The sequence below is a fragment of the Pristiophorus japonicus genome, chromosome 1, assembly GCF_044704955.1.
Source record: "Pristiophorus japonicus isolate sPriJap1 chromosome 1, sPriJap1.hap1, whole genome shotgun sequence".
NCBI lineage: Eukaryota > Metazoa > Chordata > Chondrichthyes > Pristiophoridae > Pristiophorus > Pristiophorus japonicus.
In genome coordinates, this window is record NC_091977.1 from 533965303 (window position 1) to 533983016 (window position 17714).

The 17714-nt window shown below is 43.5% G+C and overlaps 1 protein-coding gene across 4 annotated transcripts in view; it reads left to right on the forward strand.

The window, feature by feature from the left end:
- The window catches only part of trappc8 (trafficking protein particle complex subunit 8), a 205208-nt gene that overhangs the window by 116260 nt on the left and 71234 nt on the right, over positions 1–17714 (forward strand). For 2 of the 4 annotated variants that reach the window (XM_070896697.1, XM_070896710.1), the window contains 4 exons: positions 2673–2778; positions 9258–9302; positions 9627–9758; positions 16109–16333. In XM_070896697.1, the coding sequence (XP_070752798.1) occupies positions 2673–2778; positions 9258–9302; positions 9627–9758; positions 16109–16333 (508 nt within the window). The remainder of the gene's footprint in view (positions 1–2672; positions 2779–9257; positions 9303–9626; positions 9759–16108; positions 16334–17714) is intronic. The other 2 variants (XM_070896703.1, XM_070896716.1) reach the window with 1 other exon arrangement.

A 17714-nucleotide genomic window follows, 5' to 3' on the forward strand; every position in this document is an offset into this window, starting at 1 on the left:
AGGCATTGAAATTCAAAGCAATTGAATACTTGTTGAGACCTGTGCAAAGAGACAAGTGAGGCAGATGATGATCCAGGGTTCCTTTTGAGATTTGTGATGTATATAATAGATGGCGAAGGTAATGTAATTCTGGAGGATTTTGTTTTCCTCGGGTGGATGAAATATTCACAAGTTAGCAAAGGGGCCATTGATTTTGCAGGTAGTGATGAATTGTTACTCGTATAGTCTGTGGATATTGAGGTGCAAATGCACAAAGGGTAATGATGAGTCAATGTAAGACCTCAGTTAGAATACAGTGTGCAGTATTGCAATTGATGCCATTGGAACGATATTTAAACTTTTAGAGCGGATAAGGACACAGTGTGCCAGTTTATTTCTTCTGTTAATGAACATAAACAAATTCATAACTAACTTGCTATTGATTCATGAGATGATACATCAAGAAAATTGCATTTCCCCTCTGGCTTTGTAGGTGCACAGCCCAGTGTACAGATAAAAGCAGCCCGCTTTATTGGCACCCCATCCACCACCTTAAACATTCACTCACTCCACTATCGGTGCATCGTCTACCATCTACAAGATACACTGCAGCAACTCACCCAGACGTCTTGAAGCGCACCTCCCAAACCTGCGACCACTACCACCTAGAAGGACAAGAGCAGCAAGGGTTACATAGACTTGTATATAATCTGCAGCATGGAAACCGACTGAGTGAGCTGGTCTGTGGTGTTTATACGCCACACGAGTTTCTAACCAATCTAAATACTTGCCCCCACCACCCCGTTCTCCCGCCCCCCTCCCCCGGCCATCCCAGTATTCCTCTATTCCCGATACCTCGTGTATGTCTCGAGCCTCCCCTGAAATCATCATCATAGGCAGTCCCTCGGAATCGAGGAAGACTTGCTTCCACTCTAAAAATGAGTCCTTAGGTGGCTGAACAGTCCAGTACAACAACCACAGTCCCTGTCGCAGGTGGGACAGATGTATATCACTGCTATCTGTTTCAACCACTCCATGTGACGGCGAGTTCAACATTCTCACCACTTCGTGTAAAGAAATTGTTGGTGGTTTTCTTGTATTTATGCCCCCTTCTGGACTCGCTCACAGGTGAAAACAGTTTCTCCACATCCATCCTATTGGAACACCTCCCATAATTCAAAAAACTTCTATAGGGTCTCCTTTCCCCCCGCCCCCCCTCTGAGTAAGGAACCAAAGCTTGCTCAATCTTTCCTGATTTTTACATCCCCTCTATTCTAGTAATACGCTTGTAAATTTTTTCTGCACTTTCTTCAGTGCTTCAATATCCTTTTTGTTGTAATGAGACCAGAACTGTGCGAGGTCTGTACAAATCTAACCTTGCCTCCCTGCTTTTGTATTCTAGCCCTCTGGAAATGAATCCCAGTACTTGGCATTCTTTATGACCATAACAACTTGTGTTACTTTTAACAATTTACGTATCTGTACTTCCAGAACTGTTTGCTCTTCTACCTCATTTAGTTTCTTGCCTTCCAAGGAATAAGTGGCCTCTTTATTCCGCCTACCAAAATGCACCACCTCGCACTTGCTCTATTGAGTCTCACTTGCCATTTGTCTGCCTACTTTGCAAGTCTGTTTGTCATTTTGTATTTGGATGTTGTCTTAAGATTATTAACAATATCCCCCAACTTAGTATCACCTGCAAATTTCGATGCCATATTACCAATTTCTGAGTTCAAATCATTCATGTATATGGTAAACCAGAGTGGTCCCACCACACATCCCTGCTGCACGCTACTTTCCACTTTCTGCCAGTCTGAGAAACTTCCCTCAACTCCTACCCTCTCTCCTGTTCTGTAGCTATCTTTCAATGCATTCTGCTACCTGGCTCCTGACTTCACATGTCCTGACCTTTGTCACGAGTTTCTGTGACGTACTTGAAAGAAAGTGGTGAGAGAAGGGGGCTCATTAAAGCAATACTGCAAATCTAAGCAAAATTTGCAGTTCCAGCTGATAAACCCATCGTATTCAGTCTTATCTTTACTCATAGCTCCTCTGAAGGATTTGAATGATGCAAAAAGAATACATAGGTTCTTGGAATCGCTTTTCTGCAGGGATAGACTTAAACTCTTCAGTGTGAAAATTAGAGAAAGGTTGAGGGATACGATTTTAGGCCTTTTAAGATAGGAGAGTTGATACTGAAGCAAGTGTATTCGTTGAGTTTAACAAGAGGAGGAGAGCAAGTTGTATACTGTTTTAAACCTAGCTAAATTGGAGTTGGGTTGGGACACTTAATATGCATCTTGTCTGTAAAGAATGGTCTTTGAGTGCAAGTAACTGCCACATTTTGTGACGAGTGTGGCATAGTTGGATGTAGGTGTAGTGGTTGCTGAATTAGTTTTGGAGTCAGGGATGATTTGATGCTACTGCCATGTTGTCAGATAGACCGGGATGAGCTCAATAGCTTCATTCTGTAGCAAACATCCATTTTGTGGCATTATTCCAAGACAATTTGGAAAATGTAGTTTTACCATCTTGGAAACCGATATTGATTCCCAAGTTAAGATAATTACCACTTGGAGAATGCAACAGTCGCCATAAGCCTAAAATTCAGGGAATGTACTTTGCTTTTAGTTTGGTTAATTTGGTGTAACTTTGGAATTTTAATTTTTTTAAATAAAATTGCTCCATCCTAGGAACCTAGTACTCGCTGAGCGATGCACTTTACTAAGTGCTGAAATTTTGAAAAGCCAAGCCAAATATTCGGAGGCTGCAACTCTCCTCATTCGGATGACCAGTGAGGTAGGAAGTTTCTTGCAATTGGAGTTTGATATGACTTTGGCATTGTACTTCGGTATTACATAAGGTACCAATGCAGTATTGTTATGGTTGGTGCTGTTTTTCTATACTCTTGTCTCGGTTCAGTCGCCATATGCAGTCTAGCTGTACTCCGCCAACTTTTTGACCAGGACACCAGGGATGACTTACCTTGGAAATAGTGCCATGGGATCTTTTGACATCCACCTGAGAGCAGACGGCTCCTTTGTTTACCGTCTCGTCCAAAAGACTTCACCTCCGACAGTGCAGCACTCTTTTTCAGTACTGCACTGGGAGATTCTTGTGCTGTCGACAAAAGTCTCTGGAGTGGGGCTTAAACCCACAACCTCTGACTCAGAGGCGAGAGTGCTCCCCACTGAGTCATGGCTGACCTCAATAGATCTGATAGAAATCTTTAAATCGAATGTGTGTGTGTGTCATGGACACCAGTGAAGTGAAATATCTGCCCATACCTCGCTTGAGATGTCGTTCAGAACTATCTGAGTAATCTCAATGAGAATTAACCTCTTCCAGTGGTATTTTCAACCCTGTGGCTTCCATAACAAAGTGATCCTGCTTCTAACAAATATTTAACCAAATGTTTTTCTTCTATAGTCTGTTACTGAGGAGTCATTTTTATTTCTCACTGACTTGTAACTTGCCTTTTGAGGTCATCTAAATTAGTGAAATGATATTGTTCCTGTATTATATCTCCAGTGATTTATTATAGCTGGCAATGTTCCTGCTAATTATCTCTCTTCATGCGTGATCCCTTTAAATTTGCTGCGTGGTATCTTTACCAACAGCAAGAGCTAGTGAGCGGCCTGCGCAGAGCATCCGGATCGGTGCACACCTTAGAGGAAACGTTGGGGTAATATTGATGCAAACAGTAAACGGGTGAATTGGAAACCAGAATCGGCTGAGGTTATTGCCCACCCACTCAGTTCTCTGCTATTGAAATATCCCAGTATATTGCACTATACTGCCAACATAATTGAAGTGTAAGGCAGTTACCTACTTGAATTGAAATGTATAGAACATGAGAAGCATTCATTATGATTTTCATTCAACAACCACGTGTGAATATATAGTATGCTTTGATCTCACAGGGAAAATCAATCGGGGATGGGAACGCAAAGAGGAGGAGGTCATTCAGCCCCTCAAACCTGCTCCACTATTCACTGAGATCATGACTGATCTCCATATACCCACCTTTGGCCCATATCCCTTAATACCTTTGTTAACACAAAGCAATCAATCTTTTATTTAAAAAGAACAATTGACCTAGCAGCAATTGCCATTTGCGGAAGAGAGATCCAAACTCCTACCTCCCTCTGTTTAGAATGTTTCCTAATTTCACTCGAAGGTATGGCTCTTAATTTTTAGACTCTGTCCCCCTAGTCCGAGACTTCCCAACCAGCGGAAATGGTTTCTCTCGATCTACCCTATCTAGGGAATATAACCCTAATTTGTGTAATCTCTCCTTGTAACTTAACCCTTGAAGATGCTTTGCCTTTGTGGTTGGATACTGCGTTCCTCTGCAGTTACCTGAAACTTTGATCCGTCACCCATATCAGAAGATCAAATTGCTGGTGTGTTTGCTTCTTGTTCAGTCCAGTCTATCTTGCATTTTATTTTCAGCTCTGGGCAAAGGGTTTACTCATTATTTTTCCAAAGTACGCAAAGGTTTCATCATGCGCTGGATACTTGCATATTCATAAGAACATAAGAAAATAGGAGCAGGAGTAGGCCATACAGCCCCTCGAGCCTGCTCCGCCAGTCAATAAGATCATGGCTGATCTTCGATCTCAACTTCTTTCCCATCCAATCCCTATATTCCTTGATTTCTTGAGTCCAAAAATCTATATCTCAAACTTGAATGTACTCAACGATTCAGCATCCACAGCCCTTTGGGGTAGAGAATTCCAAAGATTCACAGCCCTCTAAGTGAAGAAACTTCTTATCTCTGTATTAAATGGTCGACCCATTTATACGGATGGTTACGAGAAATGCGAGGGTAAACATATCTGGAAAGGATGAACAGGTTGGCTCTTTTCTCTTGAAAAGTGAAGGCTGAGGGGTGACCTAATTTTTAAAATTATGAAAGGTTTTGATCGTAGATACAGAGTATGTTTCCACTTGTGGGAGTGGATACAGAGTATGTTTCCACTTGTGGGAGTGGATACAGAGTATGTTTCCACTTGTGGGAGTGGATACAGAGTATGTTTCCACTTGTGGGAGTGGATACAGAGTATGTTTCCACTTGTGGGAGTGGATACAGAGTATGTTTCCACTTGTGGGAGTGGATACAGAGTATGTTTCCACTTGTGGGAGTGGATACAGAGTATGTTTCCACTTGTGGGAGTGGATACAGAGTATGTTTCCACTTGTGGGAGTGGATACAGAGTATGTTTCCACTTGTGGGAGTGGATACAGAGTATGTTTCCACTTGTGGGAGTGGATACAGAGTATGTTTCCACTTGTGGGAGTGGATACAGAGTATGTTTCCACTTGTGGGAGTGGATACAGAGTATGTTTCCACTTGTGGGAGTGGATACAGAGTATGTTTCCACTTGTGGGAGTGGATACAGAGTATGTTTCCACTTGTGGGAGTGGATACAGAGTATGTTTCCACTTGTGGGAGTGGATACAGAGTATGTTTCCACTTGTGGGAGTGGATACAGAGTATGTTTCCACTTGTGGGAGTGGATACAGAGTATGTTTCCACTTGTGGGAGTGGATACAGAGTATGTTTCCACTTGTGGGAGTGGATACAGAGTATGTTTCCACTTGTGGGAGTGGATACAGAGTATGTTTCCACTTGTGGGAGTGGATACAGAGTATGTTTCCACTTGTGGGAGTGGATACAGAGTATGTTTCCACTTGTGGGAGTGGATACAGAGTATGTTTCCACTTGTGGGAGTGGATACAGAGTATGTTTCCACTTGTGGGAGTGGATACAGAGTATGTTTCCACTTGTGGGAGTGGATACAGAGTATGTTTCCACTTGTGGGAGTGGATACAGAGTATGTTTCCACTTGTGGGAGTGGATACAGAGTATGTTTCCACTTGTGGGAGTGGATACAGAGTATGTTTCCACTTGTGGGAGTGGATACAGAGTATGTTTCCACTTGTGGGAGTGGATACAGAGTATGTTTCCACTTGTGGGAGTGGATACAGAGTATGTTTCCACTTGTGGGAGTGGATACAGAGTATGTTTCCACTTGTGGGAGTGGATACAGAGTATGTTTCCACTTGTGGGAGTGGATACAGAGTATGTTTCCACTTGTGGGAGTGGATACAGAGTATGTTTCCACTTGTGGGAGTGGATACAGAGTATGTTTCCACTTGTGGGAGTGGATACAGAGTATGTTTCCACTTGTGGGAGTGGATACAGAGTATGTTTCCACTTGTGGGAGTGGATACAGAGTATGTTTCCACTTGTGGGAGTGGATACAGAGTATGTTTCCACTTGTGGGAGTGGATACAGAGTATGTTTCCACTTGTGGGAGTGGATACAGAGTATGTTTCCACTTGTGGGAGTGGATACAGAGTATGTTTCCACTTGTGGGAGTGGATACAGAGTATGTTTCCACTTGTGGGAGTGGATACAGAGTATGTTTCCACTTGTGGGAGTGGATACAGAGTATGTTTCCACTTGTGGGAGTGGATACAGAGTATGTTTCCACTTGTGGGAGTGGATACAGAGTATGTTTCCACTTGTGGGAGTGGATACAGAGTATGTTTCCACTTGTGGGAGTGGATACAGAGTATGTTTCCACTTGTGGGAGTGGATACAGAGTATGTTTCCACTTGTGGGAGTGGATACAGAGTATGTTTCCACTTGTGGGAGTGGATACAGAGTATGTTTCCACTTGTGGGAGTGGATACAGAGTATGTTTCCACTTGTGGGAGTGGATACAGAGTATGTTTCCACTTGTGGGAGTGGATACAGAGTATGTTTCCACTTGTGGGAGTGGATACAGAGTATGTTTCCACTTGTGGGAGTGGATACAGAGTATGTTTCCACTTGTGGGAGTGGATACAGAGTATGTTTCCACTTGTGGGAGTGGATACAGAGTATGTTTCCACTTGTGGGAGTGGATACAGAGTATGTTTCCACTTGTGGGAGTGGATACAGAGTATGTTTCCACTTGTGGGAGTGGATACAGAGTATGTTTCCACTTGTGGGAGTGGATACAGAGTATGTTTCCACTTGTGGGAGTGGATACAGAGTATGTTTCCACTTGTGGGAGTGGATACAGAGTATGTTTCCACTTGTGGGAGTGGATACAGAGTATGTTTCCACTTGTGGGAGTGGATACAGAGTATGTTTCCACTTGTGGGAGTGGATACAGAGTATGTTTCCACTTGTGGGAGTGGATACAGAGTATGTTTCCACTTGTGGGAGTGGATACAGAGTATGTTTCCACTTGTGGGAGTGGATACAGAGTATGTTTCCACTTGTGGGAGTGGATACAGAGTATGTTTCCACTTGTGGGAGTGGATACAGAGTATGTTTCCACTTGTGGGAGTGGATACAGAGTATGTTTCCACTTGTGGGAGTGGATACAGAGTATGTTTCCACTTGTGGGAGTGGATACAGAGTATGTTTCCACTTGTGGGAGTGGATACAGAGTATGTTTCCACTTGTGGGAGTGGATACAGAGTATGTTTCCACTTGTGGGAGTGGATACAGAGTATGTTTCCACTTGTGGGAGTGGATACAGAGTATGTTTCCACTTGTGGGAGTGGATACAGAGTATGTTTCCACTTGTGGGAGTGGATACAGAGTATGTTTCCACTTGTGGGAGTGGATACAGAGTATGTTTCCACTTGTGGGAGTGGATACAGAGTATGTTTCCACTTGTGGGAGTGGATACAGAGTATGTTTCCACTTGTGGGAGTGGATACAGAGTATGTTTCCACTTGTGGGAGTGGATACAGAGTATGTTTCCACTTGTGGGAGTGGATACAGAGTATGTTTCCACTTGTGGGAGTGGATACAGAGTATGTTTCCACTTGTGGGAGTGGATACAGAGTATGTTTCCACTTGTGGGAGTGGATACAGAGTATGTTTCCACTTGTGGGAGTGGATACAGAGTATGTTTCCACTTGTGGGAGTGGATACAGAGTATGTTTCCACTTGTGGGAGTGGATACAGAGTATGTTTCCACTTGTGGGGGAGTGGATACAGAGTATGTTTCCACTTGTGGGGAAGAGCATACAGAGTATGTTTCCACTTGTGGGGGAGTGGATACAGAGTATGTTTCCACTTGTGGGGAAGAGCATACAGAGTATGTTTCCACTTGTGGGGAAGAGCATACAGAGTATGTTTCCACTTGTGGGGAAGAGCATACAGAGTATGTTTCCACTTGTGGGGAAGAGCATACAGAGTATGTTTCCACTTGTGGGGAAGAGCATACAGAGTATGTTTCCACTTGTGGGGAAGAGCATAACTAGAGGCCATCAATATAAGATCGTCAGCAAGAAATCCAATGGGGAATTAGAAGAAATGTCTTTATCCAAAGAGTGGTGAGAATGTGGAACTCGCTGTCACGGGGAGTGTTTAAGTGAATAGTATAGATGTATTTAAGGGAAGGTTAAAGAAGCATATGAGGGAGAAGGGAATAGAGGGTTATGCTGATAGATTTAGATGGGAGAAGGCTCAAGTGGAGCATAAACGCCGGCATGGACTGGTTGGGCCGAATGGTCTGTTTCTGTGCCGTATATCCTGTGTAATCATATGCCCCCTAGTTCTAGACTCTCCAGCCAGGGGAAACAATCTCTCAGCCTCTGCCCTATCAAGCCCCCTTAGAATCTTATGTTTCACTGAGGTCACTCCTCATTCTTCTAAACTTGAGAATATACGTCCAATCTATTCAGTCTCTCCTCATAGAACAACCCTCTCACCCCCAGGGATCAATGTAGTGAACCTTTGTTGCACCCCCTCTAGTATGTCCTTCCTCAGATAAGGATGACTCGGCTCAGTTTCTGTCAGTGAATAGAGGCTTTCAGTTGTGATTTTAGCTGCTTCTCCACTCCCTGGTCCGAGAGGGAATGGACTATGGGGAGCAGCGATGTAGCCATGTATAACCCAGAAAGGAAATTTCTGCCCAGCTGCACTTCACATTAACTGATACAGCCCAGGAAAAGTTGTTGGGTGTACTGGATCCAGAGGAGCTTCAGCAGCAGATGCAGCCCTGGCCTCCCTCCCTGGCACCTTCAGTTTGTCTCCCAGTTGGAGGTTGGTTTTCAGTATCATATCGCCTCCCATCGGTGAAGCCTTTGGTGATGAAAGCAGTTACTTGATATTCACAGACAGCAGGAGCTGGCAAGGGATAGCTCTGGACACTAATTTGCCCACTCGCGTGTATTTTGCAGAAGAGTAAAGAATGTTAGTTAAGGAGACTCCCTGCGGGAACTGTGGAAGGGTTAATGCAATGTTCTTTTTCATTTTACAGCGTAAACTTAAAATTTGTTGCTTATCGCTTTCAGAGAGTCTTAAGGTAATTATTGATTGGTGTAATTAATTATTTCGTTTACTTGTCTATTGAGTGTTTACCACAAAGCTAGATGCTAATTGAGATTGTGTTGTACTAAAAACAGAAAATGCTGGAAATCTCAGCAGGTCAGGCAGCATCTGTGGAGAGGAAGCAGAGTTAACGTTTCGGGTCGTTGACTATGCTTCCTCCACAGATGCTGCCTGACCTGCTGAGATTTCCAGCATTTTCTGTTTTTATTCCAGATTCTGCAGAATTTTGCTTTTGTATTTGTGTTATATAGTTTGCAGTGTTGTAAAGTGCCGATGTGTCTTTTTTCTTTAAATGCAGGATTCTGACCTCCGAAGTGCACTTTTACTAGAACAAGCTGCCCACTGTTTCATCAATATGCGCTCTCCCATGGTACGCAAGTTTGCTTTTCATATGATTCTGGCCGGGCATCGATTCGGTAAAGCAGATCAGGTAAGCATGGTGTTTGAATATAGTGCATTTAACGGATCTTTTGATGTAACAAATATGCAGCAATACATTTAGCACGGTTAATTCTGCTTTGTGGGTGTACACTGTCGTGCTTTTTGTCAAAAATTATTTGGGTAAAGTCCTCCCAGTTATTCAGATTTTCTGAGGAGTCGATGGTTGCATTTTTTACACTGAATTTTTCTTTGAGTTTACAATGTGATCTGGGTAAATTATTGCCTGGAAGATTTCAGAATTACTTGTTCTCTTTACCATTAATTAATCGATGTATCAACCCTCCTGAACTTTAGCAAGTTGAGATCAAATTTTGTAGTCTGTAGAAGTAAGACCTTTCCCGTCACCATTATTAATCTAATTATAATGGCCTGGATTTTGCGGTGGTAATGACGGCGGAACTGTCGGGGTTCGCTGTCATTACCCCTCTGAAACTGACCCCAACTTCAGGACTTGGTGCATGTGCCGGTAACCCCGGTAAGATGCGGCCAGTCATTCCCTGCTCTGCCACAGGTTGCGCTGTGGAGCTCCCCAGAGCTGGCAATCAATTCAAATCTCTTGAATTGATAACTTCCTCTTCTATGATGGAATATTGCTGTTTTCAAAAAAAAAACGTTAAGCCTTGTTGAAAGAGGTGCAACTGGGTTTTTAACAGCATAATGACCTTGAAAAAATAATTTCATATTTGTGGAATGTCTAATTTGTGTCCATTAATATGATTAAGAATTGCAGGTTGGACTTCCCTTATACAGGACTCTCTTTATCCGGCACCGCCCCACGTCCGGCATGATGCCAGAGGCGCATGCACAGAACGCGGCCGACCTCCAACCCTGACTTTGGGGCCGCGCCGACACCCGGCCCGCCGAGGGTGCGCTGACACTTTCGGCCTGTCCGGGGCGCCGACCCCACTCTTTCTCTTCCCCCCCCCCCCATGGTCTCGGGAGTGCGGGATAAGGGAGGTTCAACCTGCATAAGTTTTAATACAATATTTTTCTAAAAGTTTTTTTGATATTTCAGCTTCTACCGTAATCCTGTGTATATGTCCCAATCTTTATTTTGCGCGCTCAAATTTATTAGAAGCAAATTAGAATATCTGCATTTTACTTCCCGGTTTGCTGTCTGGGAATCCTTCAATGTGATTGGCTGCTTAACCAGCTTGATGGCATCACTGTTGCTCAATGCTTAGGATTTACTTGATTTGGAGCCAGATTCAAGCGAAAGTCGGGCGAGCTAAAATTGACGCCACAGAGATCACGAGATATTTGTGGAAAGCTTTTTTGCGAGTTTAGCGGCGAGTGCCGTCGCTTTGTTGCTGACTGCAAATTCCAGGCTCGTGTCTAAATGTGGAGTGTTGGGCCATGCTTGCTCAGGCTATTCATTCGCATCTTCTTGGGCTAGTTACACAATAGTATTGGCAGATGGCTGGGAAGCATGGTGGTGGATAATATTGGATGAGATCTACAATTGGAAACTTTTGTTAGATTAGTTTAGAAATATGGGGACAGATGTGTCCCGTCATTTGAGTTTTTATATCTATTCAGCCTTTTCCTTCCTGTGTTCTGGAAAAATTCTTTCCTTGGTATGTCATTAATTGTTTTCTGTGCAAGCTTTATTGTAGCATTGTTGGTTGAGAGATTGAGTGGAGTGGGCCTATACTCTCTGGAATTTAAAAGAATGAGTGGTGATCTGATTGAAACATATAATATTCCGAGGGGGATTGACTGGGTAGATGCTGAGCTGCTGTTTCTCCTGGCTGGAGAGTCGAGAACTAGGGGCACAGTCTCAGGATAAGGGGTCGGCCATTTAAGACGGGGATGAGAAATTTCTTCACTGAGGGTTGTGAATCTTTGGAATCTTCGGCCCCAGAGGGCTGTAGATGCTGAGTCGTTGAGTATATGTAAGCTGAGATCGATAGATTTTTGGACTCTAGAGGAATCGAGGGATATGGGGATCGGACGGGAAAGTGAAGTTGAGGTTGAAGATCAGCCGTGATCTTATGGAGTAGCGGAGCAGGCTCGATGGGCCGAATGGCCTGCTCCTAATTCTTGTGTAATGCAAATTACTGTACGCAAATTACAGACTAATGTATTTACAGTTGTGTGCTGATCTGAAGTATGGTAACAAAATTATTTAAAGTTAAGAACTCAAACTATTGCACAGGAATGCATTTTTATTTTGGTTTAGAACAGAAGTTTCAACTGTTCTTTTAAACCGCTGTAAGAATAAAAATTACAGTAAGTGACCAGATCAGCAGTAGTTCATTATTTGAAGTGTAAGATTGAAAATCAGAATCAACGTTTTAATTCGGCAATGACGCAAGGGATTTGAATCAATAGAAATCAAACATTGGTGCAGGAATTTGTGACTCGAGACAAGATCACACATTTCTGTTTTTGTTTTTCACAACAGAAAAAATATGATTTAATATAAACATGGAGACCATAATGGGCAATGCACTCGATCGGCAGGCCACATAGTTCGCATTCCAGATACAAGACTCCCTAAACAAGTGCTTTATGCAGAACTCCCATCACGGTAAACGAGCCAAAGGTGGGCAGAGGAAATGTTACAAGGACACCCTCAAAGCCTCCCTGATAAAGTGCATCATCACCACTGATACCTGGGAGACCCTGGCCAAAGACCGTCCGAGGTGGAGAAAGTGCATCCAGGAGGGTGTTGACTTCTTCGAGTCTCCGACGCAAAGAGCGTGAAGAGGTCAAGCGGAAGGAGCGTGCGGCAAACCAGCCCCACCCATCCCTTCCCTCGACGAATGTCTGCCCCACCTGTGACAGGGTCTGTGGCTCTCGTATTGGACTGTTCAACCACCAGAGAACTCACTTTGGGAGTGGAAGCAAGTCTTCCTCGATTCCGAGGGACTGCCTATGATGATATGCTGGTAGTGAGCTAGAAAAGGAAATTAATTGGAATTTAAGTATTTGAGGATAATTGTTTGGTGATAATATTTCACAAGTACTTTGCATCAGTGTTTCCAATAACTTGTATTTATAATAAAAACACAAAATGCTGGAAATCTCAGCAGGTCCACAGATGCTGCCTAACTGCTGAGATTGCCAACATTTTCTGTTTCCATTCCAGCATCTGCAGTATTTTGCTTTTGTATTTATAATAGCGCCTTTAACGTAGCGTTATCAATAAAAGCATTTTTGACACAAGCCGCAAAAAGAAATATCTGGACAGGTGAACAAAAGCTTGATCAAAGAGGTAGGTTTTAAGGAGTGCTGTAAAGGAGGAAAGAGGGGTGGAGAGGTTAAAGGAGGGAATTCCTGAGGGAATTCGGAAGTCAGAAAAATGTTGGGGAGGAGTTAAAAAAGATCAGAGATATTTCATTAAAGGGAAAGTATTCGAGAAGTTAGTTAAGCTCGAGGAGGACAAAGTGAGACGATCTGGTGTGATACATGCGATCCTGAGGGAAATGGAGAAATAGTGGCGGCTCCAGGAATATTTCGGGGTTCTATTGAGAAACATAGAAAATAGGTGCAGGTGTAGGCCATTTGGCCCTTCAAGCCTGCACCACCATTCAATAAGATCATGGCTGATCATTCCGTCAGTACCCCTTTCCTGCTTTCTCTCCATACCCCTTGATCCCTTTAGCCATAAGGGCCATATCTAACTCCCTCTTGAATATATATATATATATATATATATATCTAACGAACTGGCCTTAACAGCTCTCTGCGGTAGAGAATTCCACAGGTTAACAACTCTGAAGAAGTTTCTCCTCATCTCGATCCTAAATGGTTTACCTCTTATCGTTAGACTGTGACCCCTGGTTCTGGACTTCCCCAACATAGGGAACATTCTTCCTGCATCTAACCTGTTCAATCCCGTCAGAGCGGATGTGTGCCAGTGGACTGGAGTGTGCACAATGTAATACCCATTCTCAGGAAGCGAAACGGGAAAATTTGGGAATCTTTATACATGAAATTAATATTTAGATGAAAAGAAAATTAAAAGTAGCCAACGGAGATTGGAATCTTGGCCTTTATTGCAAAGGGAATGGAGTATAAAAGCAGGGAAGTCTTGCTACAGTTATACAGGGTATTGGTGAGGCCACACCTGGAATACTGCGTGCAGTTTTGGTTTCCATATTTACGAAAGGACATACTTGCTTTGGAGGCAGTTCAGAGAAGGTTCACTCGGTTGATTCCAGAGATGAGGGGGTTGACTTATGAGGAAAGGTTGAGTAGGTTGGGCCTCTACTCATTGGAATTCAGGAGAGTGAGAGGTGATCTTATGGAAACATATAAGATTGAGGGGGCTTGACAAGGTGGATGCAGAGAGGATGTTTCCACTGATGGGGGAGACTAGAACTAGAGGGCATAATCTTAGAATAAGGGTACCGCCCATTTAAAACTGTGGAATTCACTGCCTCAGAGCTGTGGAAGCTGGGACATTGATAAATTTAAGGCAGAGATAGACCGTTTCTTAACCGATCAGGGAATAAGGGGTTATGGAGCGCGAGCAGGGAAGTGGACCTGAGTCCATGATCAGATCAGCCAAGATCATATTAAATGGCGGAGCAGGCTCAAGGGGTCGTATGGCCTACTCCTCCTATTTCTTATGTTCTTATTTCTGAAATGTAGATCGTGCTTGATGAACCTGATCGAGCTCTTTGAGGAGGTGACAGACATGTAGATGGGGAAAGTGCAGTGGATGTGGAGTACATAGACTTTCAGAAAGCATTGGGAAAGGCTATTGGAGAAGGTTAAGAGGTATTCAATTAAAGGAAAGTTTGAAATGGATTCCAAACTGGATAGAAGGGAAGGAAACGAGAGTTAAGGGCAGTTTGAGTTGTTTGAAGTGGGTAGCGGTGCTCCACAAAGCTCCTTTCTCAGACTGCTGTTTACTGTGTTCATCAATGATTTGGATATATTTGAGTCTCATCACCTGAGAGCATGCAGAAATCAAGTACAGGCAGCGGAAGGAGCGTGCGGCAAACCAGTCCCACCCACTCTTTCCCTCAACGACTATCTGTCCCACCTGTGACGGGGACTGTGGTTCCCGTATTGGACTGTTCAGCCACCTAAGAACCCATGCTAAGAGTGGAAGCAAGTCTTCCTCGATTCCGAGGGACTGCCTATGATGATGATATAGGGCTGGAGAGAATGATATCCAAAGTTATAGATACTAAAATGGGAGGCAAAGTAAATTATTCGAAGACCAAAGGAAGCTGCAAGAGATCAGATGCTGGAACGTGCACAAAAAAAAAGCGTACGGGTTTCAAGCCCACTCCAGATACCTGTACTGAAAACACAAAGCCTGCTTCCCCAGGCAAGGCCAGGCTCCTTGTGACCTTAAGCACAAAGTCTCTGGAAGATGCAGGATGGTGAACACTTTTTAATCTTTTGGGGCATGCACTAGAAATGAATAAATAACCAGACTATACAGGCGAGCACTCTAAATCCAGTACATTAAGAATTAAAACTATACAAGAGGAACCACAAATTTCACTAGATTCTGCAACTTTACTTAACTCAGTCTTGGTTACAAAATAATAAACATTACAAATCACCAGTCAATCTTGGAAGTAATTCTTTGTGTAGTATCAGTGATGTGACGTTTATCTTTAAAAAGTCAAATATTCACTGAATATTCTACATGCTCCAACTTGTTAGCGTCCTTAAACTGAAGATTTAGGTCAGTAGACTTTCTGCTCAATTGAAAATTCAGCTATCTTTGACCGTGGTCATCTCCACTAAAGACTGGCGGGGGTAAGCTAGACTTTGCAGCTGTGACATAGCAGAGTAGATACTGGATATACTAGTGGGAAGGGCGTGAAGAGCAGAGTGCTTGTAACCAAATCCATTCCACTGACCTTTAGTAATGGGCGCAATCACACACACGCTTTCGACTTGGCACACTTGTGCAGTTAGATCACAGAAACATGAGTCAAGGATTCTTCTGTTCGGACAGGGGGCCAGAATTAGTGATGTAAATACCCACACAAGTGACTCCCGGCGTGTTCCTAATACAAGTGTCTGGATCAAATTCCCTTGGCCTACATGATCACCGTGTCTGTTCCAGTTTTGTGCATTGAAATGTAAAAGGAGAAATCCTGTAAGTAAGTAGAAGTCCAGTAAATACTTGGGATAAGTGTATGCAATTTAAAAAAAAAAAAAAAAAATCTGCAGGTAAGTACTTAATGAGCACCCGTATGCTTAAAATTCATTTAACAACATTTACATTCTTTGTGTTGAAATTGGTTTGATTTAATTGATGAACCTTGAATCTTCCATGCCCCAATTAAATCTTTAGTTGATAACTGGCTATGCTCTCTAAGTCGGGGACCTTGCGTGAATTGGTTACATCCTCTCTTCCAGCGGAAGCATGCCTTGCGGTGTTACAGTCAAGCCATGCAGGTTTACAAAGGCAAAGGCTGGAGTCTGGCAGAGGATCATATTAACTTCACAATTGGCCGCCAGTCTTTCACCCTGCGGCAGCTGGACAACGCGGTGTCAGCTTTCAGGCATATTCTCATCAACGACAGCAAGCAGACAGCTGCTCAGCAGGAGGCATTCCTGAGGGAGTACCTGTATGTTTATAAGGTAAGAGAAATCAGGAAATTATAGTGGATCTGATTTCCTCAATTTTTTTTTTGTTGCCTGTATTGGTAGACAATAATTGGATTTCTTTTTAAGAGTCATAGATGCATAGAAACTTGCAGCACTGTAGGAGGCCATTCGACCCGTTGTGCCTGTGCTAGCTTTTCGAAAGAGTAGTCGTGCTTAGACCCACATCCCCTTCCAAGTTACCAAGTCAAATTTGACTTTCTAATGCAGCACCTGGGACTGTATCCAGATGTAGCTGAAAACGTGCATCAAATTGGAACAAATTTAACAGCGATTCTGCTGCCACTATGTTGTTCACTGCAAATCACTGACTAGCCACAGGTGAGGCCGCAGCGACACTGTTTTTGCCACGTGCGCTAATCTTAACAATCTGAGGGTCGTGAACCTTTGGAATTCTCTACCCTAGAGAGCTGTGGAGGCTGAGTCATTGAATATATTCAAGGCTGATATAGACAAATTCTTGAACTGTTGGAAATCGGGGGTTATGGGGAGCGGGCAGGAAAGTGGAGTTGAGGCCAAGATCAGATCAGCTATGCGGAGCAGGCTCGAGGGGCCTTATGGCCGACTCCTGCTCCTATTTCTTGTGTTCAAAAAGCCTTTGTGACACTGGCACAATACAGGTAAATATACTTCACGTGTATGTTTACTTAACAAGCATCTAGCGCCATTCAGTAACTAAAGCGTTCATTAATCTATAAACAGCCCAAGTCAGTAGCTGACAGCAGCGGTTTCTTTTTGGTAGCTGAATTTATTTTTGTGTGTACTCCCTCATTGACCTCTTTCATATCTTGAATCACTGGTGGCTTTATTCTCCCGTCAGAAAAGTGCACAAAGATGTAATACAAGGGGGGAAAGCAAGAGAAGAATGTTCAGGTGCATCTGTGAAATGTTACATAGAAGTACATAGAATATACAGCTCAGAAACCGACCATTCGGCCCAACTCGTCTGTGCTGGTGTTTATGCTCCCTGGCCAAAGACCACCCTAAGTGGAGGAAGAGCATCCGGGAGGGCGCTGAGCACCTCGAGTCTCATCGCCGAGAGCATGCAGAAAGCAAGCACAGACAGCGGAAGGAGTGCGCGACAAACCAGACTCCCCACCCACCCTTTCCTTCAACCACTGTCTGTCCCACCTGTGACAGAGACTGTAATTTCTGTATTGGACTGTTCAGTCACCTGAGAACTCACTTTGAGAGTGGAAGCAAGTCTTCCTCGATTTCGAGGGACTGCCTATGATGATGATGCTCCATACGAGTCTCCTTCCATTCCATCTCCCTCATCTCAGCCTTTCAGCATATCTTTCTGTTCCCTTTTCTCTCTTGTACTTGTCTAATTTCCTAGCTATTTGCCTCAACCACT